Here is a 25,931-nt window from a genome sequence, read left to right as displayed (position 1 = left end):
GAAAAAATTCACAAATATATGGAAATTAAATTACATATTCTTAAATAACCAAAGGATCAAAGAAGAAATCACAAGGGAATTTTAAAAATACTGAGAGACAAATGAAAATGAAAGACAGTATACACAAACTTATGGGATGCAGCAAAGGCAGTGCTCAGAGGAATATTTATAGCTATAACCAACTACATTTAAAAAAATAGTTCGAATCAATAACTTAATTTTATACCTTTATGAACTAGAAGCAGAAGAACAAACTAAGCCCAAAGTTACTAGAAAGAAGGAAATAATAAAGATTAGAGTGGAGAAAAATAAAATAGAAACTAGAAGGTAATAGAGAATCAACAAAATCAAAAGTTGGTTTTTTGAAAAGATCAGCAAAATTGACAAAATTTTAGCTAGACCTGACAAAGGAAAAAGAGAGAAGACACAAATAACTATTAAATAAGATCTGAAAAACAAATGGAAACAATACTACTATCTTAACAGAAATAAAAGGGATAATATTATGAATAATTATATAGTAATTGGATAGCCTGCAAGAAATGAACAAATTCCACACAAATTACCTAAACTGACTCAAGATGAATTAGAAAATCTTAACAGATCTGTAACAAGAAAGATCAGATTAGTAATTGAAAACCTCCTAATAAAGAAAATTTCAGGACCAAATTGCATCACTGGTGAAGTACCAAACTTGATGATTTACCAAATATTTTAAAAAGAATTAACACCAATTCTTCTGACATTTTTCTAAAAAACAGAAGAGAGAGGAATACTACCTAACTTATTATGAGATCACCATTATCTTATCTGATATCTGTTGAGGTGATCAGACCCAACACCAGGCCGTGGGGGCTACAAAATCTGGCAGAGTCAAAGGAATGAGAAAAGACAAGTTAAGAGTGCATAAGGTGGTTCCAGGGGGCCAATGCTGGTATGGAGGCTGCGAAGGCCCCGAGCTCTGGGAGCCCACACTGTTTATTGGTGATTAAACAAAGCAGGTGGTGAGGATGTGCAGACGTGGGGGTAGAAAGGTAGCAGTGACGCATATAGACACATATAGAACATGCTCTGCTGCTTCAGGTAACGGAGAACATGTTTACGAGCCTGGGAGAGCAACCAACAAGTCTGTGCACTTTCCAGAGGCTATGAGGGGTTTTATGCCCTGGGCTTAGATTTTGTGGTGCAGCAGGGTAGCCTTCCACCCTTTGGCACAGAGCTTGGTGTTCCAAAGGCCACCAGGGGTTTTAGACCCTGGACCCTGGACATCTTCCAAGACTCTTTTATATTATGACAGACAAGCCAGTCCTGCCTTAGCTCTTCTACCGACAACATCAAAGCCAAATAAAGCCATCACAAGAAAAGAAACTATCTTTTGGAAAAATGGAAAAACACCTCATGTTCATGAATAGAAAGGCTTAAAATTATCAAAATATCAATACAACTAAGCAAACTACAAATTAATGTAATTCCTATAAAAATTTCAACAGCCTTTTTGGGAAAAATGGAAAAGCCAATCCTCAAATTCATATGAAATTTTAATGAACCCCAAATAGCCAAAATAATATTAAAATGAACAAAGTCAAGGACTTGCATGTTCCAATTTCAAAACTCACTACAAAGCTACAGTGATTAAAACAGTATGGTACTGGCATAAGGGTAGAATACAGATCAGTGGAATAGTATTGAGAGTTCAGAAATAAACCCATATATGTATGGCAAATTAGTTTTTGACAATGATATAAAGTCCACTCAACAATGAAAGAACAGGCTTTTCAACAAATGGCCTGTAACAACTATATTTCTACAGCTAAAAGAATGAAGTTGGACCCCCAAATTATACCATATACAAAAGTTAACTTAAAATGGAACAACCTAGATATAAGGACTAAAACCACAAAACTTTCAGAAGAAAACACGGGAGTAAATCTTGACCTTGGATTTAATAATGGAGTCTTAGATATGACACCAAAAACACAAGCCACAAAAGAAAAAACAGGTATATTGGACTTCATCAATATAAAATTTTTGCACATAAGGAGCATTATCAAGAAAGTGAAAAGAAAACCCACAGAATGGGAGAAAATATTTGCAAGTCATATATCTGATAAGGTTATATCCAAAATAATGTTAAAACTCCTAAAACTCAACAAAAACAACCCAATTTAAATGGGCAAAATATTTGAATAGCTATTTCTCCAAAGACATATGGAAATGGCCAAGGAGTACCAAAAAGATATTCACTACCTTTAGTCATTAGAGAAATGCAAATTAAAACAGTGTAATAGTGTTTCACATCTACTAGGATGTCTATAATTAAAAGCGGAAAATAAACGTTGGCAAGAATGTGGAGAAACTGGAACCCTCCTACATTGCTGATAGGAATATAAAATGGTGCAGCTGCTGTGGGGAACAATTTGGTGGTTCCTTTAAAAAGCTAAACAGAGGCCGGGCGCGGTGGCTCACGCCTGTAATCCCAGCACTTTGGGGGGCCGAGGCGGGCGGATCATGAGGTCAGGAGAGCGAGACCATCCTGGCTAACATGGTGAAACCCCGTCTCTACTAAAAATACAAAAAAATTAGCCGGGCGTGGTGGCAGGCCCCTGTAGTCCCAGCTACTCTGGAGGCTGAGCCAGAAGAATGGCGTGAACCCGGGAGGAGGGGCTTGCAGTGAGCCGAGATCGCGCCACTGCACTCCAGCCTGGGTGACAGAGCGAGACTCTATCTCAAAAAAAAAAAAAAAAAAAAAAAGCTAAACGGAGAATTACCATATGGCCCAGGAATTCCACTCGTAGGTATATACTGAACAGAATTTAAAACAGGGACTTGACCAGGTACTTGTACAGCAACATTCATTGCAGCATTAGTCACAATCATGCTGTCAAAAGGTGGAAACATGTGTCCACCAACAGATGAAAAGGGAAACAAAATGTGGAATGCACATATAATAAAATATCATTCTGTAATCCCAGCACTTTGGGAGGCCGAGGAGGGTGGATCGCCTGAGGTCAGGAGTTCAAGACCACCCTGGCCAACATGGTGAAACTCCATCTCTACTAAACATACAAAAAATTAGCCGGGTGTGGTGGTGGGCACCTGTAATCCCAGCTGCTCGGGAGGCTGAGGCAGGAGAACCACCTGAACCGGGGAGACGGAGGAGGTTGCAGTGAGCCAAGATCGTGCCACTGCACCCCAGCCTGGGTGACAGAGTGATACTCCATCTCAAAAAAAAAAGAAAAAAAAAGAAAAGAAAAAGCATATCATTCATCCATAAAGAGAAATAAAGTTTTGATACATGCTATAACGTGGATGCACCTTGAAAATATTATGCTAAGTGAAATAAGCCAGATGTTAAAAGGACAAATATTATATAATTTTAATTAGATAAAATATCTTGAATAGGAAAATTCATAGAGACAGAAATAGACTAGAGGTTGCCATGGGGCTGGAAGAAGAGGGGAATCAGAAGTTATTGCTTAATGGTGACAGAGTTTCTGTTTGGGTAATGAGAAAGTTTTGCAGATAGATAGTGGTAATGGTTGCACAACATTGTTAATGTAATTAATGCCCCTTTTTAAATGTTTTATATATTTTACCATAGTAAAATAAATTACACTAACAAAAGAATATGAACAGATATCTGCCTTAAGAATATTTGGTTTTTAATAGAGAACTATATTTATTTAAGTAACATTTCTTAAAGGCCCTCTGTGGTCCAGACTCTGTGAATGCTCTGGTGCACAAGACAAGATTTCAGAGCTTGAAGAATTTACAGTCCAGTAGAAAAGGCAGACCAGTCAACATCAACCCTGATAAATCCAGGGAAAAATGTAAACCTGGGAAGTTAGGCAGCACACAACAGGAGCACTTAATTTAAAACAGATTGGGTAAGGCTGTAAGATGAAAAAGGGTCAAAGCATTCCAAGAAAGAACAGCAAGTTGGCAAAAGCTGTCAATGAGACAAACATCGGGCATTAGGGGGAAACTGTTAGTGGTTGAACAAGGTTGGAGCAGAATTGGGGAGGGAGAGGCCATTATTGAGGGGATAGTGAGGGATGAGGTTAAAGATACAAGCAAAAACCTGACTAAGCTACACTGAGGAGTCCTTATCCCAGTCTACAGAGATGCCATTACAGGATTTTATGCAAGATGGTAATACCATTAAGGGCAGCTCTATAAAGAATGGATTTAAGAGTGGTAAGACTAAATAAAGGGAGTCAGGCATTTCCATGAGCTTGAGAGAAAAATCTTTAGAAGATAGAGGACCTATCAATAATGCCCTAAAATCACAAAATGCTTGATAAGTCCTGCGTTGGTAATGCTTTGGGTAAACAGGCATTCTCATACAGTGTTGATGTAGGGCAATTACCCTATCATCTTAATGTGACAATATTTATGGAAATATATGTGCATGCTTAGCAATTTTTCAGGAATTCATCCTAGAGATAGACATGCTCTTGTATAAAATGAAACACATATGATGTAATTTATCACTGCACTGTTTGTAAACCTAAACTATTGAAAATAGTGTAAATATCCATCAGTTGTAGCCCAATCAAATAAATTATGGTACAGCCATATACTGGAATACCATTTGACAATTAAAAATAAACGATAAAGCTCTTATATAAAGACAGAGAATAACTGCCAAGATTTTTTTTTTTTTAAACAGGGTCTCATTCTGTTACCCAGGCCGGAGTGCAGTGGCACAATAACGGCTCATTGCAGCCATCAACTCCTGGGCTCAAGTGATCCTCCCACCTCAGCCACCTGAGTAGCTGGGGACTACAGACATGGGCCACCATGCCCAGCTAATTTTTTGTATTTTCAGTAGAGATGGGATTTTGCCATGTTGTCCAGGCTGGTCTCTAACTCCTGAGCTCAAGTGATCCTCACCTTAACCTCCCACAGTGCTGGGATTACAGGCCTGAGCCACTGAGTGAGGACTAAATTTTTAAGCAATAACAAAAACAAAATAATCTCACCCCATCCTCCCAAAAAAGTGTAACATATGATACTATTTATATTAAAAAGAAGGGAGAGATCTTAACTTTTTTAAAAAAATGCTATTGCCAAGATAAAATTTTAAACAATAACAATAAAAAATAAACAAAGACCGAGCACGGTGGCTCAAGCCTGTAATCCCAGCACTCTGGCAGGCCAAGGCAGTAGGATGGCTTGAGCCCAGGAATTCAAGACCAGCCTGAGCAACTGCGGAAATCCTGTCTCTACAGAAAATACAAAAATTAGTCAGGTGCGGGGTGCACATCTATAGTACCAGCTGCTCAAGAGGCTGGGAGAATCGTTTCAGCCTGGGAGGTCTAGGTTGCAGTGAGCCGAGATTGTGCCACTGCTCTCCAGCCTGGGTGACAGATCAAGACCTTGTTTCAAATAACAAAAAAGCAAGAATTGAATGTGTTACTTTTTGTGTAAAAACGAAAGAAAGAAATTCTGTACTAAAGAAGAAAAATGCAGCTGGGCACGGTGGCTCACGCCTGTAATCCCAGCACTTTGGGAGGCTGAGGCGGGTGGATCACCTGAGGTCAGGAGTTCAAGACCAGCCTGGCCAAAATGGTGAAACACCATCTCTACTAAAAATACAAAAATTAACCAAGCGTGGTGGCAGATGCCTGTAATCCCGGCTACTTGGGAGGCTGAGACAGGAGAATTGCTTGAACCCAGAAGGCGGAGGTTGCAATGAGCCGACATCACGCCGCTACACTCCAGCCTGGGCGACAGAGTGAGACTCCCTCTCAAAAGAAGAAGAAAAATGTTAAAAGGACATTATTAAGACAATTAGGGAAGCAACATTATAACAATGTTAAATTCCCTGAGTGTCTTGAATGTGTTGTAATTATGTAGGAAAATGTCCTACTTTTCTATAAGCGGATTATTTGTTTTATCATTCATTCTATAATTTTGACAATGATTAACGTAAAGCCCATTGGCCTATAGTTTCTGAAATCCAACTAAATATTTCCTTCTTTTAAAAATAAGCACGTTTGTTACCACCAAATACGAGCCTTTCGGAGAGATAATGAGGCCCTTTGTGGAAATTAATCCCAGCAATATTCATTGCTCAACACTCAGTTCTAAATTTCCTCCTGACCATCAGTCTGATGCCTTGGTTAGAGTTCTGTGACTTTTTCATTTTCTCTGTGCTTTAGGAACATACATAAGAATTGTAAAGGTGGACACCAGACTGGAAAAAAAAAAAGAAGTTCTATAGAGCCATTGAAAATCTTTGAGTTCAAGGTTAGACATTTAGTGTCATCATTCCTTCACTGTCATCAAGTATATTCCTTAATTAGAAAGCCTGGATCACTATACCTAATTTATTGCCTTCAAAGTAATTTGAAACAGAAAAAAACATTAAAATTCTATTTTAAATTATCTAATGCAAGTCAAACTGGAGTATAAAAGAGGATTGAGACACAATATTTTACTTACCAATTCAGAGAATTGTGTGCCTGGAAGACACACCTGTTCATAACTCACTCAATCACAAAAAATGAAAATAAAATAAATCCGGAACTAGAAAAATTTTTAGAAATCATCTACTCTTACTCCCGCATTTCAAAGATAAGCAAGTTGAAGCTCAGAGAAGAAGGGATTGAGCGTTTATTGAACGAATATTATGTGATAGGCATTTTTTTTTCTTTTTTTTTCTTTTTTTTTTTTTGAGACGGAGTCTCCTCTGTGCCCCAGGCTGGAGTGCAGTGGCGTGATCTCGGCTCACTGCAACCTCTGCCTCCTGGGTTCAAGCCATTCTCCTGCCTCAGCCTCCCAAGTAGCTGAGATTACAGGCACCCCTGCCATCATGTCCAGCTAATTTTTATATTTTTATAGAGATGGGATTTCACTATGTTGGCTAGGCTGGTCTTGAACTCCTGACCTTAGGTGATCTGCTAGCCTCGGCTTCCCAAACTGCTGGGATTACAGGCGTGAGCCACTGCGCCCGGCCATGACAACCATTTTACACATGTTCTCTTGAAACTGTAACTGTCCTACTTGGCGGCCAATAGTAATCTCAATTTTAGAGATGAGAAAACAGAGGTTCAAGAGGTTAAAAAAACTTGCCTGATGCTTTTTAGTTAGTCTGTAGTTAATTCCACATCCAAAACTCAGTTCTCCCTAAAAGTGGATGCATTTTTCTAGAAGGGGAAGTCAAAATACTTTGCACTACTTTGAATGTTCTGAGAGTGTCTTGCTGTATTTGAAATTTTTGAGAATTTCTTGCTGTATTTGAAATTTGTGAGAATGTCTACAATGACAACATCTTTAAAAACTATATTTAAAGTGTTTTGTATTTCTGAATCACGGGGAGGAATTCTGCCAATGATATAAACAGACATTTTGGACCTCTTGGAAGCATTTTAAAAATAGTCAATTAATTCTATATAAATAACAAAATAAACAAATCTTTGGGCAGGTTCATGCATTTCTTTGGTTTGTAGTGTCAAGCCTCTGAGTTTGGGAAGTAATTGTTTGATTTCGGAATCCAAATAACATTGATGATACCTTACCCACATCCACAACTAGCCAGAAGTAACCCCATCATTTTTGAAATCTGAAAAAAACATTGTTTGTATGTCTATTTTAGAACTATTCATTATATATAATCTTTGTGTATCTATATAATATATATAAATATTATGTATATGTCCATTTCTCTATGTGCCTCCAATGAGGCTTATCACAAATTTTGCTTATGTATAGCAGTCCATAAGACCACATGGTTGAAATTATACTGATCATTTATTCACCTGTTCATTCAAAAAGCACTTGCTTAAACCTATACACAAATATTTATAGCTCTTATAATTGCCAAAAGCTGGAAACAACCCAAATGTCCAGCAACAAACTGTGTTATATCCATATAATGGACTATTACTCAACAATAAAAAAGGAAGCCACAATTGATACACACAACGAACTTTGATAATCTCAAAGTCCTTATGGCTGAATAAAAGGAGCCAGCCTCAAAAGACTACATACTGTATGATTCAATTTATATGACATCCTAGGAAAAAACAAAACTACAGTAATGAAGAATAGATCAGTGATTGGCAAGGGGGAGGAGAAGAGGAGGGTGTGACTCTAGAGTGATAGCACAGGAAGTTATTTAGAGTGTTCTGTATCCTGATTGTGGTGGTGGTTACCCAAATCTATATACATGTTAAAATTTATACACTTAAACATAGAAAGAAAAAGAAGTCAATACTACTATCCATTTCTTTTTAATGTTTAAGGACTTACTGTATGCTAGGCACTGTGCTATCTTGAGGCAAGAGCAATGACAGACCCTATCCTCAAAGAGTGCAATGAGTTAAGGCATGAATATAAACACAAAGTAACTACAACACAAAAATATTTGTTACCTGATAACTAAAAAATAAAAACAGCAAACGTTATAAGAAATTAAAGGAAAAAGAGATCATTTCTAGCTTAACTACACAGAAAATGCTTCAGAGTAGAGGTTGCATTGGATCTCACTTTCAAGAGCCAGAAAAGGCAAATGATCATTCCATGTGAAAATTTAGAAAGATTATCTTGTCAATAGTGTGCAGAAAGGTGTCTCAGTCTGTTTTCTGTTGCTTACAACAGAATACCTGAACCTGGGTAATTTACAAAGAAAAGGAATTTGTTTTTTAAAGTTATGGAATTTGGCCGGGCGCAGTGACTCACGTCTGTAACCCCAGCATTTTGGGAAGCTGAGGCAGGTGGATCACTTGAGGTCAGGAGTTCAAGACCAGCCTGGCCAATATGGTAAAACCCTGTCTCTACTAAAAATACAAAAATTAGCTGGGCGTGGTGGCACATGCTTGTAATCCCAGGTACTCAGGAGGCTGAGACAGGAGAATCGCTTGAACCCAGAGGCAGAGGTTGCAGTCAGCCAAGATCATGCCACTGCACTCCAGCCTGGGTGACAGAGCGAGACTCCATCTCAAAAATAAAATAAAATAATAAAGTACAAAAATAAAATAAATTGAAAAAAATAAAATAGGGCTGGGCACAGTGGCTCTCACCTATAATCCCAGCACTTTGGGAGGCCAAGGTGGGTAGATTACCTGAGGTCAGGAGTTCAAGACTAGCCTAGCCAACATGGAGAAACCCTGTCTCTACTAAAAACACAAAAATTTAGCTGGGCGTGGTGGCATGCACCTGTAATCCCAGCTACTTGGGAGGCTGAGGCAGGAGAATTGCCTGAGCCCGGGAGGCAGAGGTTGCAGTGAGCCGAGATCACGCCATTGCACTGCAGCCTGGGCAAGAAGAGCAAAACTTCGTCTCAAAAATAAATAAAATAAAATAGTTATGGACCTAAGAAGTCTAGCTTCAAGGGGCCTCATTTGGAGAAAGCCTTCTTGCTGGTGGGAACTCTCTGCAGAGAACTGAGGTGCCATGGGGCATCACATGTAAGGGGGCTGAGCATGCTGGCTCAGGTCTTTCTCTTCTTATGAAGCCACCAGTATGACTCCCATGATAATTCATTGACCTATTAATGGATTAATGTATTCATGAAGGCAGAGCCCTCAAGACCCAATCACTTCTTAAACATCCCATCTTTCAAGACTGTCACATTGGGGATTAAGTTTCAACACGAATTTTGTAGGGGACAAACATTCAAATCATAGCAGAAGGGATGCAACAAAAAGAGCCTAGAGGTAGAAAGCATGCTTAAACAGAAGACAAGGAATGTGGAAAGAGCCTGAGCTAGGGTGCTGGCCATGTAACCTGGCATAGCCTTCCAGGCAGCTGGATACACACTTGGGCCCCCCTCCCACCTCAGGTTGTACCGCCTTTCCCGACAGAATCGATGTACACCTTACATGTATTTGATTGATGTCTGTTTGTAACTTCTGTCTCCCTAAAATATATAAAATCAAGCTATAACCCATCCACCCTGGGCACATGTTCTCAGGACTTAAGACTGTGTCTCAGGACTTGGTCACTCATATTTGGCTCAGAATAAATACCTTCAAATATTTTACAGAGTTTGACTCTTTTTCATGAGCAATCTGCTAAGAGGGAGAATAGCAGAGGCTACACCTGGGCCTTTTGTTCCACAGCAAGAGGTTTGAATCTTTATTCAAACTTAAAAGTATTTTAAGTTCTAGAAATTGTTCTAGATTCTTTTAGAGATTAGAGATTGTCCTAGAGTTGTATAATAATGTGAATAGTTAACAGTTGAACTTTACTCTTAAAAAATGGTTAATATAAATTTGACATTGTGTTCATTTCCAGAATTAAAAATTAAATATAAAAAAATTAGACAGTAATGATGATTATACAACTCTGTGAATACACTGCAAACCACTGAATTGTATATGTTAAATGGATAAAATATATGGTATGCAAATTACATCTCAATAAAGTGGCTTTAAAATTTTTTTAAAGTATGGGAAACTGCATGACATAATTTTTTAAATATCAAATAATAAACAATCCCTTGACCGGGCATGGTGGCTCACACCGGTAATCCCAGCACTTTGGGAGGCGGAGATTGGCAGATCTCTTGAGCTCAGAAGTTCGAGACCAGCCTGGCCAACATGGTGAAACCCCATATCTGTAAAACAAACAAACAAAAATATACAAAATTAGCTGGGTGTGGTGGTGTGCACCCATAGTCCGAGCTACTCAGGAGGCTGAGGCAGGAGAATCGCTTGAACCCAGGAGGCAGAGGTTGCAGTGAGCCGAGATCATGCCACTGCACTCCAGCCTGGGCAACAGAGCGAGACTCTGTCTCAATCAATCAATCAATCAATCAATCAACAATCCCTCAAATCACAATTTAAAACTCCTTATTGAGGTGGAAATAAGGAAAGAATTTTCATAGATTTTATAAAATAAAGAATAAGAAAATAATACATGATAAGAATTTCTTAAGTATTGGCTTCTTTCATAATAAAGAAATTATGTTGAAAAAGAAATGAAAATGACATATACAGAATAAAGTAAGTTTATCACATAGCTTGTAGTAACAAGGAAAATGAAACAGTACTGGATGTACATTGTTACAGTTTTAGTATTAAACCACAATCAACATGCAACAGAGGAGACCCACAAAGGAATGTGAATGCAATGAGACTTTTATTGTGTATCATTATGAATTATGTAAAACTATTATCAACAGCACAATAAAAAATGCATGCAAGCCATTAAAATAAGCAAAGCATATCAATAAAGATTGAGGACATGAAATGGCCTTGTGTTCTCATTCAGTTGAAGTAATTACAAATTTTACTGGGCTCTTGGTTAAAAAGGAAACATAGTCGCCACAAGTATTTACTGAAACGTTACCTATTTGCCTATTTATGATGAGTTCATTCTTAAGATTCCTCAGTGGGTCTAAAAGACAATGCTGCTACTAAACAAAGCCGTTCAATACATTTATTCTTATTCTCCAACTTTAAAAGGAAGCATCTTAAACATGAAAGTGCTATTCACTGCTGATAGATGAAATAAAGAAAAAGCAGAGTGAACATTGATATTCTGTAATAGGACAGACTCCATGGGATTGAGTGATCTTGTTATTGTAGTAACTAAGAGACCATAAAAATCAGGACACAAGACATTCAACTCCTGTTTATCTAGGAGAGGTAATAGGGGACGGCCAAAAAACATGGGATTATAAACTCTATAATGGCATTTTGGTTGGCATTTCAATTTCTTCTCATATTTGCCATATTAAATCAGAAGATAAAAGGTTTTTTTTTTTTTTTGTCTTTTGGTTTTTTTTTTTGAGACGGAGTTTCGCTCTTGTTGCCCAGGCTGGATTGCAACAGCGCGATCATGGCTCGCCGCAACCTCCGCCTCCTGGGTTCAAGCGATTCTCCTGCCTTGGCCTCCCGAGTAGCTGGGATTACAGGCATATGTCACCATGCCCAGCTAATTTTGTATTTTTAGTAGAGACGGGGTTTCTCCATGTTGGTCAGGCTGGTCTCCAACTCCCGACCTCAGGTGATCCGCCCGCCTCGGCCTCCCAAAGTCCTAGGATTACAGGCATGAGCCACCGTGCCCGGCCTCAGAAGATAAAAGTTAAAAAAAAAAAATAGTTGATTTAATCAGGCCCTTTCCATTCCCCTGCGTGTGGCTAAAATGGAATTAAAGAAAAGGAAGGAGGAGAGTGCTGAATATAGAGTACCTGGAAAATTCACTCAAGGAAAACATGCCCACAGTGGGAAAATGGTCTCACGCAGTAACACAATCTAGAAGGAAATACCCATGGCAACCATCTCAGACCCCTCGCTTCCAATTCCTCACTTGCTGGTCAGCTCTTGTATTGACTTACGTTTCTCATAGCAAGTCACTTCCAGGCCTCAGGTTCCAGCTATTAAAAAGGGGATGGGTGTAAGGCACTGGACTGGACATCTAAGGACTGTTTAAAGGCAATATGGAAGAACAATTCTCATATGAGCAGTTATAGTTTTCCTGCTGAGATTTCCTAGCAAGGAATAATTGCTTAGTAGTTAGAAGTAGCAGTAGCAGTTTCAGTTTCAACACCAGAGGAAAATAAATACATTAATAAATAGTAGTGGTAGTGGTAATAATTAATGAATTCACATAGCAGTATACAAGACACTATTGCTAACTAAAAATGAGAAATGGGGAGAGAGCTGATAAGGCATGATTTCCCATTTTCAAGAACAGAAGAAAGGCATTCACAAACTTCATACAGTATCTATATATGGTGGCTAAAACATAAACAGTCTGTGAAATGCAATGGCTCATAGAAGAGCAAGACTCCCAGCATTGCCCAGAGCAGGTTCTAAAGATCCAGTGAATACCTCCACCACACCAGACCATACTCACATACTCAGCTGTGCCCTCGAGTGCTCTTTCATCCTGAGACCAACGACCTGAGCCCCAGATCTGAGATTAAGCACAGGGGTTTGTCACGCGTTCTGATGCAGATGAGGCGTACCACACCCTGGAAAGTTGACACAACCACCACAGAGGGTTAAGCTGTGATCCGAGGCTCAAAAATCAGGTCCTGGTCGAAGACCTCTAAGAAACCGATGCAGCAATGCTAACTTGCTTCACACAAGGAGGAGCTGATATCACCTGATCCTAATTTTGGGCATATCATGTGGACCAAGGGACCTGGTCAATGTCACAGGCTCAGGATGACAGAGGACTGCATGCCAGCTTTCCCTGAACCCTGCTGTCAGGGTGGCATGCCCTCTCTGAGAGCTTTCAGGGCCATGAATCTCTCCAAAGCCATTTCTAGTTTCAGTCAATGACCAGCTTTGTGTGACTCTTCAAGCCAACCTGTGTCCAAACAGGCATCACATCCACATCTCATACTCACTGTTGGCATGAAGCATTTTCTTGTGGCCTCAGGAATTCCCCTTCTGAAATGGGTAATAACAAAATATGCAATTTAGTTCTTTTTTGTTCACCTTGTTCCAAGTTAATATGATTGTATGATACTTTAAAGTGTCTTCAATTCTCTTTTTCTCATTGATGCTGTGAGACTAAATTCTTGAAGTTTAGACTTTATAGGGGAACCTATGAAGGTGAAAAGTCTATTCATTTGAATAATAGTATTGTCTGAATTTTGAAGTCATGTAAGAGCAGGATAGTAACACCAAACACCTTTCTGATTTCAAATCATCATGTATCAAACATCAGACCCACGGTCTATCAAGCCCATCAAACCACTTGAAAGCAACAGGATAAAATTGAAACAGTGGCAGAGACAATCTCCCTACTTCATCTTTGAATTACTGTAATACCAGTAATAACCAGGTCTTTTCCAGTTACATATCTCTTCCCTGTAACTCAAATAAAGTACATTTATATTGAAAAACTCGGCCAGGCACAGTGGCTCACGCCTGTAATCCCAGCACTTTGGGAGGCCGAGGCGGGTGGATAACTTGAGGTCAGGAGTTCGAGACCAGCCTGACTAACATGGTGAAACCCTGTCTCTGCTAAAAATACAAAAATTAGCCAGGCGTGATGGTGCACGCCTGTAGTCCTGGCTACTCGGGAGGCTGAGGCAGGAGAATTGCTTGAACCCGGGAGGCGGAAGTTGCAGTGAGCTGAGATCACATCACTGCAGTCCAGCCTGGCAACAGAACAAGACTCCATCTCAAAAAAAAAAAAAAAAGAAAAGAAAAGAAAAAGAAAAAGAAAAACTCTACTACCACATATGAAGAAACCTAAATGACTGGAAGGCAACATCATTGTCCTCCACTCATTTTTAAAGTATTTTAGGAAATTCTGCTCTTCAATATTGGTGGTGAAACTGAAAAACGTGTTGACACACTCCTTTATATAACACACATATCTGGTTTTAATGCAGACTTCCCTGTTCATGGTTATACCCAACATTAACTGAGCAACTGCTCAGTAGTAGAGTTTTTCAGGAACTAAGTCATTTGCATATATGATTTTATTTAATCCTTCTAACTCTAGGCAGTAGATACTACCACTTCCTCCATTGCACAGCTAGGGAATCTGGGTGTTTAGGTAACCTGTCGCAGGTCACTCAGCAGAATCAGGCTTGAATCCAGACAGTGTGATTCCAAAGCCCATACCCCTCACCACTTCTCGAAGCATTCTACTAATTTCTGTCAGAACTATGGGTCATTTAGAAAAGGTAACCATTTTTCCTTTGAGGCTCAGCCTCTTCACTCCTTGTCTATTCCTTCCACTTTCCTTCCTGCTTCCTGTCAGGCTGTCTAATGTATACCTTTGGATTTCCTCAGTGTTCTTTTCCAGCCACCGCGAGGAACCTGGCCTCCCTGTGGCTCCCAGTTGCCCACAGGGCTGAGCCTGCTGGGAAACCCAAGCTGCTGGCCACTGGCGACAGACACAGCAGCACTGCCTGGGAAGTGTGAAGTTACTTACCTCCATGTACACATCGAGCTCCCAGACTCAGGTAAGACCACATCCCCTGACCCTTCCAAGGGATGCATTTATTTTCATGGTTACACAGAAGTGAGGAGCTCTTAGACTCTCTGAGAGAACTGCTGAACTTAACAATGTAAACTCAAAGCAAAATGAATAGGTGCTGATCTAAGCTTTCCTTCTCTTATACTTACTCATACTCTAATGTGTACAGAGTAGGAAATTTTGGAAACTTGGGAGTAAAACCTGCTTCATTAAATATTTCTTTAGGGTTACTGGGAACTAAAAGTTTGGTGAAAATTTCTCTGGAAGCGCTTAGGGTCATTTTAAATAAATTATGAATTGATTAGCAGATATGCTGAATTTGTTAGATGCCTATATCCAGGGCTTCCGTTGGAAAGAAGCTGTCCTGTTTCTGCAGATTTTTCTGAGAGAATGTGAATGATGACATCTGACTGTTGCAGCAGGCAATAGCGCGTGGGTTCCCCAGACCCGTGTGTCCACCTTCAAGCAGTGTGACCTTGAACCAGTTCCTTCACTTCTTCAAACCTCAGCATCTCTGTAAAAAGTTGGGGCATTAACATTCCTCGCCTAAGGTTACTGCAAAGATCAAATGACATCATGTCTGTGAAAATGTCTCGCACAGGCACTGGCAGAGTAGACATTTCATAAATGGTAGTTTTATTTAATTTCATGTCATTTTAAGGGAGAGGCAGATGTAAAAGCTTGTTATTGAGAAATAAGGAAACAGAAGCCACAAATTTGTGGTCTGCAATTTTTCCTTCACATGAGAAAACTGTTCACCAAAGCTACATTTGCAAACAGGAATACCAGAATCTTTTACAATATTTCTCCCACTAAAACCTCAACTTTTAGTAATTGGACACTTCAAAGTTTGGCTATACAATCTTTTCCTGCTATATACATATTTACAGTATAAAAATCAAGACAAAAAATACACAGTCTGAGTCAACAGAGAAGGCAGATAATCAGATGTAAATGTTAGGTTCCACAGCCTATCAGAAAAGAAATCATCATTTACAAAGATGATAAATATAGTGCTCACAATAAGAAAATTAGCAAATCAGAAACTCTACACAATAAAAAACATTTATGAAGAAGGCTTATGTGGAAAAATTACATTTCCATCTTTAAAATTATCTGCAAATTACCTAAAATTTCATTTTCAGCATTATTTCCCTTTTTTTTTTTTTTTTTTTTTTTTTGAGATGGAGTCTGTCTCCATTGCCCAGGCTGGAGTGCAATGGCGCAATCTTCGTTCACTGCAACCTCCGCCTCCCGGGTTCAAGCGATTCTCCTGCCTTAGCCTCCCAAGTAGTTGGGATTACAGGCACCCGCCACCATGCCCAGCTAGTTTTTTTTTTTTTTTTTTTTCCTAGTAGAGACAGGGTTTCACCATGTTGGCCAGGCTGGTCTCAAACTCCTGACCTCAGGTGATCCTCCCGCCTCGGCCTCCCAAAGTGCTGGGATTACAGGCACGAGCTACCGCGCCCGGCCTATTTCCAGTTTTTTTTTTTTAAGATTAATAAAATGGAGTCGCCATTGCTTTGTTCAACATTTCCCTTTGAGTAATAACATAATTAATCTACTGAAAAGAGGAGCCATGGGGGCTCATAAAGAAATGCTGTAATACATGTCAGCCCAACAACAACAAAATGTGCAACAGAACAGCCCAGAAAGAAAACTGAAATGGGAACCTCTGATAAGAATTTTTCTTTGCATGAGGCTCCTCGGCCTACAACTAAACAAGTATCGCACTGCCCAAGTAGCTGGAAGGCATTTCCTATTTAAAGGGTGCAATCACTAGAAAGGAGTTCACAGTGACGGTCAGCAAGCTCAGATTACAGCAAAACCTCTGAAGTTATTTCCAAAACATAATCAGAGCTCTCCTCTGCACAGTCACAGCAGTGGCAAATTCCTAGAACTGATTTTTGTTGCTGAGTTCAGCACTAAACAATCTCTGAGAAAGCTCAGATTAGCCAGGCTGAATAAACAAGAAACAAACCAAAAAAATTTCCAGTGGAGTTTCAGCCACAACTAAATGAGTTGTCCTGTTTCACCAAAAATTCATGCACATAGCTAAGCACTCTCTTCATCTTCAAAAAAAAACTATAGTTGTCCAACTTTCTAAAATTCTCTTAAGTTTGATAATGTTAAAAACAATGATAGTGAGACCTCCACTATTCTTTCCCTCAGATATACAAATAATATATCTAAAGCAAGTACATGGTATTTTGATAAAAATTGTCTATAGCCACACAAGCTGTATTATTTCTGCCCATGTTTTAAAAATTAAGAGTCTTTAGTTGAAATCCATCCTAATTACCCCAGCCCAAAGTATAGAAGAACAAAAAGTTACAGGGTTTTCTAAAAGCTTTTTGTTAAGAAACAAGCCCCATTTTAAAGAAAAATCTTAAAGGATCTATGGGAATAGATACAATTTCAGGAAGAATTTCATATCTTCAAGCTTATGTTTAAGAAGAAATACAACTGGTTAAATCAAATTTAATAACGTATTTATTTTAAGAATAAAATGCCCTCTTTTGTTGGTGCCAGAATTTGTGTTCATACTTTGTTGTCACTAGTGATACAGATTCCCTTCTACTAAAATTTAGTTGAGGGTGTTTGAAAGACCTCAAATCGGCTTCTCTGGGTATCGTTTCTCAAGGCTCCCACAGAGAGAAAAACCAAACAGTCACAGAATAAACTCTTATAGAGGCAGTTATTCATTTCCTGAGCTAACCCACTTCCTTCTTCATACATTTCCTTCTCTTCATCAACGTTGTTCTTGAAATTAGCATTGAAATCATCTTGCAAAATATACTTTTGGACCTAGGGCCGGGATTCTAGGCAAATTCCAATGGCCATGTCATTTTTATATCATCACTGTAGTGATACAAAATTAGAACGCCAAATGAACTGTCATGTCAGTAGTACAGAAGGCTCCCTGCAATTCTAATTGTGTTTCAGCAAAAGAATCTGAATCATTATGAACTAGATCCATACTGTGAGAAAACAGATGTTATTAAAAAAACTGAATGCAAAAAATTTCATGGTTCCTGACTACTCCATATGGAAAAGTATGGCATCTATCATAAGGAAATAAATTTTTTTAACCTTTCAAATCTTAGCGAAACTGTAATGAGTTGTTGGGTTTCTCCACTCTAAATACAACCTTGGAGATAAAAACTGGAAGTCTCACAATTATTAAATTTACCTATTTTATTAGACATGCACCTTCTCAATGATTATTGTCCTGACTTTGATCAAAGCTAACACAAGAAGTTGAACTAAAATGTGCCTCTCATTATTCTTCTGTGCTAATAAATATAAAATAGAATTTAAAAAATAAAATCAGTTCTTACCTAAATATAAAAAGCTTTACTTAACGACAATGAGTGATACCACAGAAACGGACAAAAGAAATAAAGTCTCTCAAAATGTTTATTTTTGTCAGAATAGCTGACAATTTTCTGTTAAGTATTTTGGTTTATTATTATAATAAGCATTTTCCCCCCTTGAAAAATCCATTCAAAATATCTCAACCATTGAGGTAAAGCACTTTAACTAAAAAAAAAAAAAAAAAAAAAAAAAAATCCTAATTTGTTTTTACAGAAAAAAAAAATCTTAAAATTCCTTTTGCTTGATAAATAGAAATAATCTCTTCTTGTTCTACTTTGGTGAACACAAATGTATTTTATACAGCCAAGAATCCAGTCACTTACTGGCAAACCAAAGGTGGGAACAATTCATTTACACGTTCTACTCAAACACAGTGCAACACTGCCGTGTTCATATATACTTTTCTTTATAGCTACCAACACTTTTCTGGCAAAGACAAAGTTTTGGAATGGCAAAAGCAACAGAAGTTTTAGATCTCAAAGCTCCAGAAAGGAATTAATCTGAGTCTTCATCATCGAGATAGTCCTCGGCATTGCTTAATGTTCGAACTGCATCTGAAAGAAAGAGGAGGGAAAAAAGCAAAATAGGGAAATTATAAACTGCTCAGATTTTATATTTTCATTTTCAAAGCTCTTAAATTAGAATAGAATCTTCCATCTGACCCAGGGATTGTACTTTCCCTGGGGATCTTTCTCTGCTTTTGCTTTTCAGCCTAACCATTAAGTTTCTGTTGCCACAGAGGCTGCAGAAGAGTTTTGGTCCTAGGTGCCATGCATCCATTTCCAACAGAAAGGCCTAGCCACAGGCACCATGACCAACATGACACACCACCAGCAGCACTCCACTCTGACAACTGAGCTTCCAACCTCCTCTCCCAGTGACAGCCTGAGGTCTTGCCTAAAGGCAAAGTCACTAGGTAGGATGTTAACTACCAAAGGGGAAAAAGGAAAAGAAAGAATGAAAACAAAGAAGCTTCCATTTCAATGTAGAAAACACCGACAATAAAGCAAAAGGCTGAAATGGGGGGGGGAAAGTTTTAAAATAGAAAGAGCTAGACCCCATCAAATGTTCAAGCAACCTTGAACAGGACTCGAAAGGAAGACATCTGATCTTTCACAGTCACCCCTTCAATTGTCTAGTCAAATTCCTATAGCAACAGATTAGCCCAAGTATAATTTTAGTGGGAAAAACAGAATGCAAACACAGGCACATTGCTGAAGTTCAATAAATATATGTCACAGCACCCAGATCTTCATGATCTCTAAGTATCACATCTCTGAAGCTTATTATACATATGACCGGTTCCAAGTATGGGGCAGGAAGTGTAAGGGATGGACCTAGAACCCTAGTCATGTCATAAAGCAAGCATCCTATAAAAGACAGCATCATGTGAAAGGGTCTGAGATTCAACTTAAAGAGGCCTCCACTAGCCAAAGATGGGCTATTGATAAAGCTACTAATTGGAATGGATTAAAGCACATCAAATATTTCAAGGCACACCAAAAAGAACTCATTTGTCACCCTTTGGAGGATGACAGAGACCAGCTTATTATTTTAAAACCTCTTAAATAAAGGTCAAAAATCAAGCATTTATCCTGCCCTTGCTACGTTAACTATTCCTCTGCGTAACAAAACAATTGATGAGGGAAAACTTTTCCTAATAGAATGTTCCAGCTAATAACTCAAAAAGAAGTGATTTAATTAGAATATCATCATTTTGTGCCGTTTAGTGAAGTAACAGATCTAGGCAATGACCATCAATGGATGTCACATCACAGGAAGAGTGACAACCAGGTATCATGTGCCCCTGATAAAAGAACACAATATTCTATATGATTTATTATTCCTTCTACTACCAAGAAAGATACATGATTAGGTAGGTAGGTAGGTAGGTAGGTAGGTAGGTAGGTAGGTAGGTAGGTGAAGAGATAGATAGATTGAACCTAAATTGGATCAAACCTCTGGCTAGCTAGCTAGATTAGATACATAGCTAGGTAGGTAGGTAAGTAGATGGATAGAACCTAAATTGGATCAAACCTCTAGATAGATAGATAGACAGATAGATAGGCAGGCAGATACATGATTGATTATTGATTGATTGATAGAATGAACCTAAATTGGATCAAACCTCTAAATCTAACACTAATTGACAAAAACATAAAGGACAGAGGAACATGACAAATAACACCATGGGAATGCAGTTAGCAATGTCCACAATGGGAAATTCAAGTGAGTTGACCCAGTTTCTTTAATAAATAAATTGCAAGGTTAAAAAGGGGGAAGAGGAGAGGGAAAGGAACTATTGCTTAAAAAATAAATAAAGAGACATATCTACCAATCACAAACTGACCTTATGTGTATCCTGACTTAAATAAACCATAAGTAAATAAATAAGTAGAAACAAAGATGTATGAGAAAATGGAAGTTTGGACAAGGACAAGATATTTGATGATATTAAGGAATATTAAGGAATTATTTTTTAGGTATGCTAATGCTCTTTTTTTAAAAAAAAGTTTTCATGTTTACATGTTTTGGAAAATGATTATTGAGAAAAAGAAAAGAAGGGATGATCAGTACAAGGGAGGTGGAAGCCAATTTATCTTGCAAGAGAGAGAAGGAAAGATAAAGCAGAACAGAGGCCAAGTCTCTTTTCTGGATCTCATTCTGTCACCCAGGCTGCAGTGCAGTGGTACAATCATGGCTCACTGCAGCCTCGACTTTCTGGACTCAAGTGATCCTCCCACCTCAGCCTCCCAAGTAGCTAAGACTACAGGCATGCATCACCACACTCAGCTAGTTTTTAATTTTTTTTGTAGAGGCGTCATCTCACTATGTTGTCCAGGCTAGTCTTGAACTCCTGGATGCAAGCAATCCTCCCTGCCTCCCAAAGTGCTGGGATTACAGGTGTGAGCCGCCACACCTGGCCATGTTTCAGTGACTTCACACCAGCCTTCAAGCTACTGGAAGTCTCCAGGTTGACTCTATTCTTCTCCACTCTCCTCAAGAGGAGTTCACAAGAAGTGGGAGGAATATATTTTGTTCTCCCCCAACACACACCCAGGAACTTCAGGACTTCATGTCAACTTGGTAAAATGTAGCTTTCTAAGCTAAAGCCTGAGAGACAAATAGGAAAACTCTGTCCCCTTCTACTTTGCTATCCTAAGTTTTGCCCATATTCTGTGTCCTTGGATGGTTACTTCTGCTCTTTATTTTATTCTTACTTCTATTAAAAAGAGAGGATGATTTGCCACAGTGCAGACTCTGACTGAGTGGTCATGAAAAGACAGGCACAAGTCAGCAAATAAATTCCTTCTCCTTCTTTCCTTTCATGAACTGTTCTGAGGCAGTTTTCTCAGGAAACCTCCCACATGGTCAGGTGTTGTGTGATGAGCTGTATCTCTTCTCAGCCCACCTCTGGGCATAGCGCACATAGGAATGTATCTTCCTGCAGCACTGCCATCCTTCCCTAGCTCACGTTCATTTTACCTCAATCCCATCACCCTGGCTTTACATATCTCAAATCAAGAACCAGCACTTAAAACCAACCAACAAACATACAAACAATAAATAAATGATGGAGAAATAAACACAGGCATATGGATGACTCTCACAGACATAATGTAAATGAAAGAGGTAAGTCACAAAAAGTACATACTGTTTGATTCCATTTACATAAAGTTCACGAACGGGCAGAACTAATCTATGGTGAGAGAAACAGAAGACACTGACGGAGGCATGTGGCGTGTGGGAACTGTTCTCTAGCTTCATCTGGGTTGTGGTGAACAGGTGTAAAAAAAATTAATCAAGCTGTATGCTTAAGATTTATGTACTTACTTAATGTAAATTATACACAAATTTTTTAAAGTTGGAAAAAAATTTTAAAGGGCTCAACTCTTGAGTATAACCCCCAGCCCTATATCCTAGTTATCTTCCATAGTAACTGCAAAATGTGAATTTTTGTACCTATTAAAAAATCCACATTGTGCTTCTAAAAGTAGACAACAACTACTTTGGGAGGCCAAGGCAGGCAGATCGCTTGAGGTCAGGAGTTCGAGACTAGCCTGGACAAAAAAGGTGAAACCCCATCTCTGATAAAAATACAAAAATTAGCCGGGCATGGTGGCTCATGCCTGTAATCCCAGCTACTCAGGAGGCTGAGGCAGGAGAATCACTTGAGCCCGGGAGGCGGAGGTTGCAGTGAACTGAGATTGTGTCACTTCACTCCAGCCTGGGCAACAGAGTGAGACTCTGTCTCAAAAAAAAAAAAAAGTGGATAACAATATCAGAATATACCTTTTCCAACTTAGAGTTCATGCTGACAATTAACTCTATGGCCAAATAGTCCAAACCTATTCCAATGAGGATCATAATACAAATTAAAGCTTTTTTTTTTAAACTGTATAATTGGGGAAATGAAGCAAGAAAAAACATTTTAAACGTAACACGAAAATTGAAATATAAAAACTCATTTCTTGGCTCTGTCTGCCAGGCCCTAAGATTACCTCATTAATGAATCTATTACCTAATCAGTTCAAATTCAGGAAGGCAGACTAAACACACTTGGGGTACACAGAGAAAAGAGTACCTGCCTCCCAGCCCTGTTCTACGAAGGCTGCAGAAAGGCTCATTACCTGCCTCCCTCAACTCAAACCACTCCTGAGTAAGGCTTCTGGGTAAGCTCTCTGGGGTCTAAGAAAGTTTGGTATATGCCTTGTCTATCAAAATGGAGCTCATAGCATGCATTAGACTCTGATACCTTCAGGTCATAAGAAGCCTTATTCTTCGGTCAGGACAGGCTAAGGGTAGCCACACAACAGGAAGTCAGTGGCAGAGAAAGGAAGTTAGGCCAGAGTCCTACTTCCTGACCCAATCAAGGCAGCAAGGAGTAGGAGGTTAAACTCAAGCAGAAGTATGTCTCTCACACTATTGCAAATATGGCTTCTCAATCATAATGTAGCTGGGGAGCACCCATCTCCATCTATCCATGAGGAATTACTTTAAAGAAAGGCTTGCACTCCCAGTGAACTCTCATGGATTAATTAAGGAATACCAACTGATTAGCAGTTACACTGTATTCAAACTGAAGTTAAAAAAAGAAAAGAAATCTGGAACAAAGTCATATCTAGAATAAAGAACAAAAGGAGGCCGGGCACAGCGGCTCTCGCCTGTAATCCCAGTGCTTTGGGAGGCTGAGGCAGGAGGATGGCTTGAGTCCATGAGTTCGAGACCAACCTGGACAACATGGCAAGACCCCTATCTCTACATTAAAAAAAAAAAAATTAGCTGGGCATGATGACACATGCCTGTAGTCCCATTTTCTCAGGAAGATGAGATGGGAGGATCACTTGAGCCTAGGAGTCTGAGGCTGCAGTGAGCTATGATTGCACACCTGCACTCCAGGCTGGGCAACAGAGTAAGACTCCATCTAAAAAAATAATAATAATGTACACTTAAACTCTATTTTAAAAAACCACCCACAGTACTATGAATAAAGTCCAGAAGATTTAGCAAAGTCTAGAATAATTTTGATTACAGTTTATTGATATCCTCATTTAAAACAGAAATAAAATATAATCACAGAGTGATTAAATGTTATTTAAAAAAATATTTAGTGATAATCACTCATAAATACATATTGAAATGAGGGAATGAAGACGATCGCTCTCTGAAAAGGACTGTAATGGAAAGCAGGGTGATTAGAACTTGATTGCAAGGAATAAAAGAAACACACAATAAAGGTAAAAGATTATGTTTCTTGTCTAATTTCTGTTTAATTGAGGGTGTCCTATTTCGGGGGTTCTGATTAAGATCAAGGATATAGAAACAAACTTCAGAATCATCTAAAGAGTTTATCTTTTTTTTTTTTTTTTTTTTTGAGATATGGTCTTGCTCTCACCCAGGCTGGAATGCAGTGGTGCGATCACAGCTCACTGCAGCCTCAACCGCCCAGGGCTCAAGTGATCCCCCAGCTCAGCCTCCTGAGTAGCTGGGACTACAGGCCCACACCACAATGTCTGACTAATTTTTGGTACTTTTTGTAGAGACAGGGGTCTCACTTTGTTGCTCAGGCTGGTCTCCAACTCCTGGGCTCAAGTGAACCTCCTGCCTTGGCCTCCCAAAGTGCTGGGATTACAGGTATAAGCCACTGCACTCGGCTGAGTTTATCTCTTTTGCGCAATTCTAAGTTAATAAATCTTAGTTATGGGAGCACCAGAGGAGAAAGAAGAATTTAAAACAAATACCTGTTCCCTGTTTCTTTTTCAGGAGAGATGCACAGGCAGCATTGGTAGCCATGTCGAAGGCCAGCTTCTTCTCAATGTTTCTTAAGTCTGTTCTAGCACCTTCCCAACACAAGAAAAGTCAATTAAGTGTCTTTGAAGACTATATAGTAGTAGCCAATCCTCTCTCCCCACAGCTAACAACTTTTGGCAAAATAAACTAGTGAACAACTCTGGCCCAGAAGTAAACGTTCTCAAAACAATAAACTTTCTCATGCAGTATAATTTGGCATCTTTAATCAGGAAGCTTGTTGCTGCACCTGTGATAACAATTAATTCCAAACCTTTTGAGTCCCTATAGAATTGCATGTGAACTTTTCAGTGAGGAGTTTATGGTCCCTGTGGGGCTTGACTTCAATGAGCCCTTTGCTTCCTCTTTTGCTCAAGAGGGTCTTTAGAAAAGACCAAGTGGATAGTGCTTGAGGGGATTAATATTTTATATCTGTAAGTATGCTCTCATGCAAATTAACAGAATAGCAACACGTAAAACCAAGAGGCAATTCATTATTCCCATAAGCCATCTTCTACCCACTTTTCCTTTGCCTTTATTGTGTTCAAAATTACATCAGAATTCATGAATACATTTGCATTGTTAAGGATTCAAAAATACAAATGTATGCTGAACAAAAGCACAAGTCCCATTTCATTCCTTCATCTTCTACCTACTCCTAAGGTAACCATTCTTAACAAGTGGGTGTGAGTTCTTATCTCCCTTATTTGCATCAATGCATTCATACACATATTGATATAGACACAAAATCGTACTACACGTATTGGTCTATGATTTCATGTTTTTAAAACTTTAATGTCTAATGGTACTGTTTTCTTAGCAAATACACATATTTGTAACTCAACCATTTAAGTATTCCATTTTGTGGTGCTCCAAAATTTAATTACTCCTGTATTGACGGGCACTTAGGCTACTCCTAATTTTCATTATCACAAATACTCCAGTGAACATCCTTGAACAACATCTTTGTTCACATGTATTTCTGAAGAACGGTTTACTAAAAATGGTATTGGAAAGTCAGGCTAAGTCCATTTTAAATTCTGACAGCTACCGTCAGATTGCTTTTCATACTTGTCTCTAATGATCCTCTGAATTTCTGTGGTATCAGTTGTAATATCTCCTTTTTCATCTCTGATTTTAAGATTGCTTTCCAAGAAGGCTTTAGGCCAAGCACGGTGGCTCACGCCTGTAATCCTAGCACTTTAGGAGGCCAAGGTGGGCAGATCATTTGAGGTCAGGAGTTCAAGACCAGCCTGACCAACATGGCCCATCTCTACTAAAAATACAGAAATTAGCCAAGTGTGGTGGCGCATGCCTGTAATCCCAGCTACTTGGGAGACTGAGGCATGAGAATCACTTGAATC

General features: G+C 39.0%; 1 protein-coding gene and 1 long non-coding RNA gene across 5 annotated transcripts in view; both read right to left on the bottom strand.

Moving 5' to 3' along the window:
• Nucleotides 1-10,376: 10,376 nt before the first annotated feature.
• On the bottom strand, nt 10,377-12,903 carry LOC134807663 (uncharacterized). The gene is made up of 2 exons (XR_010148684.1): nt 12,814-12,903; nt 10,377-10,567 (listed from the first exon to the last, which is right to left on the bottom strand). It is a non-coding gene; the product is annotated as an uncharacterized LOC134807663 (long non-coding RNA).
• A 5,400-nt stretch (nt 12,904-18,303) lies between these two features.
• Nucleotides 18,304-25,931, bottom strand: part of OSTF1 (osteoclast stimulating factor 1) — a 58,508-nt gene continuing 50,880 nt past the window's right edge. For 2 of the 4 annotated variants that reach the window (XM_009456741.5, XM_520078.8), the window contains exons 9-10: nt 24,522-24,620; nt 18,304-18,833 (exon numbers count right to left, since the gene is read on the bottom strand). In XM_009456741.5, coding sequence (XP_009455016.1) covers nt 18,775-18,833; nt 24,522-24,620 — 158 coding nt within the window. In that variant the 3' untranslated portion in view covers nt 18,304-18,774. The remainder of the gene's footprint in view (nt 18,834-24,521; nt 24,621-25,931) is intronic. The other 2 variants (XM_009456742.5, XM_063787778.1) reach the window with 1 other exon arrangement.

Source organism: Pan troglodytes, chromosome 11, assembly GCF_028858775.2.
Source record: "Pan troglodytes isolate AG18354 chromosome 11, NHGRI_mPanTro3-v2.0_pri, whole genome shotgun sequence".
Classification (NCBI taxonomy): Eukaryota; Metazoa; Chordata; class Mammalia; order Primates; family Hominidae; genus Pan; species Pan troglodytes.
This window is presented reverse-complemented; position numbering and strand designations above follow the sequence as displayed.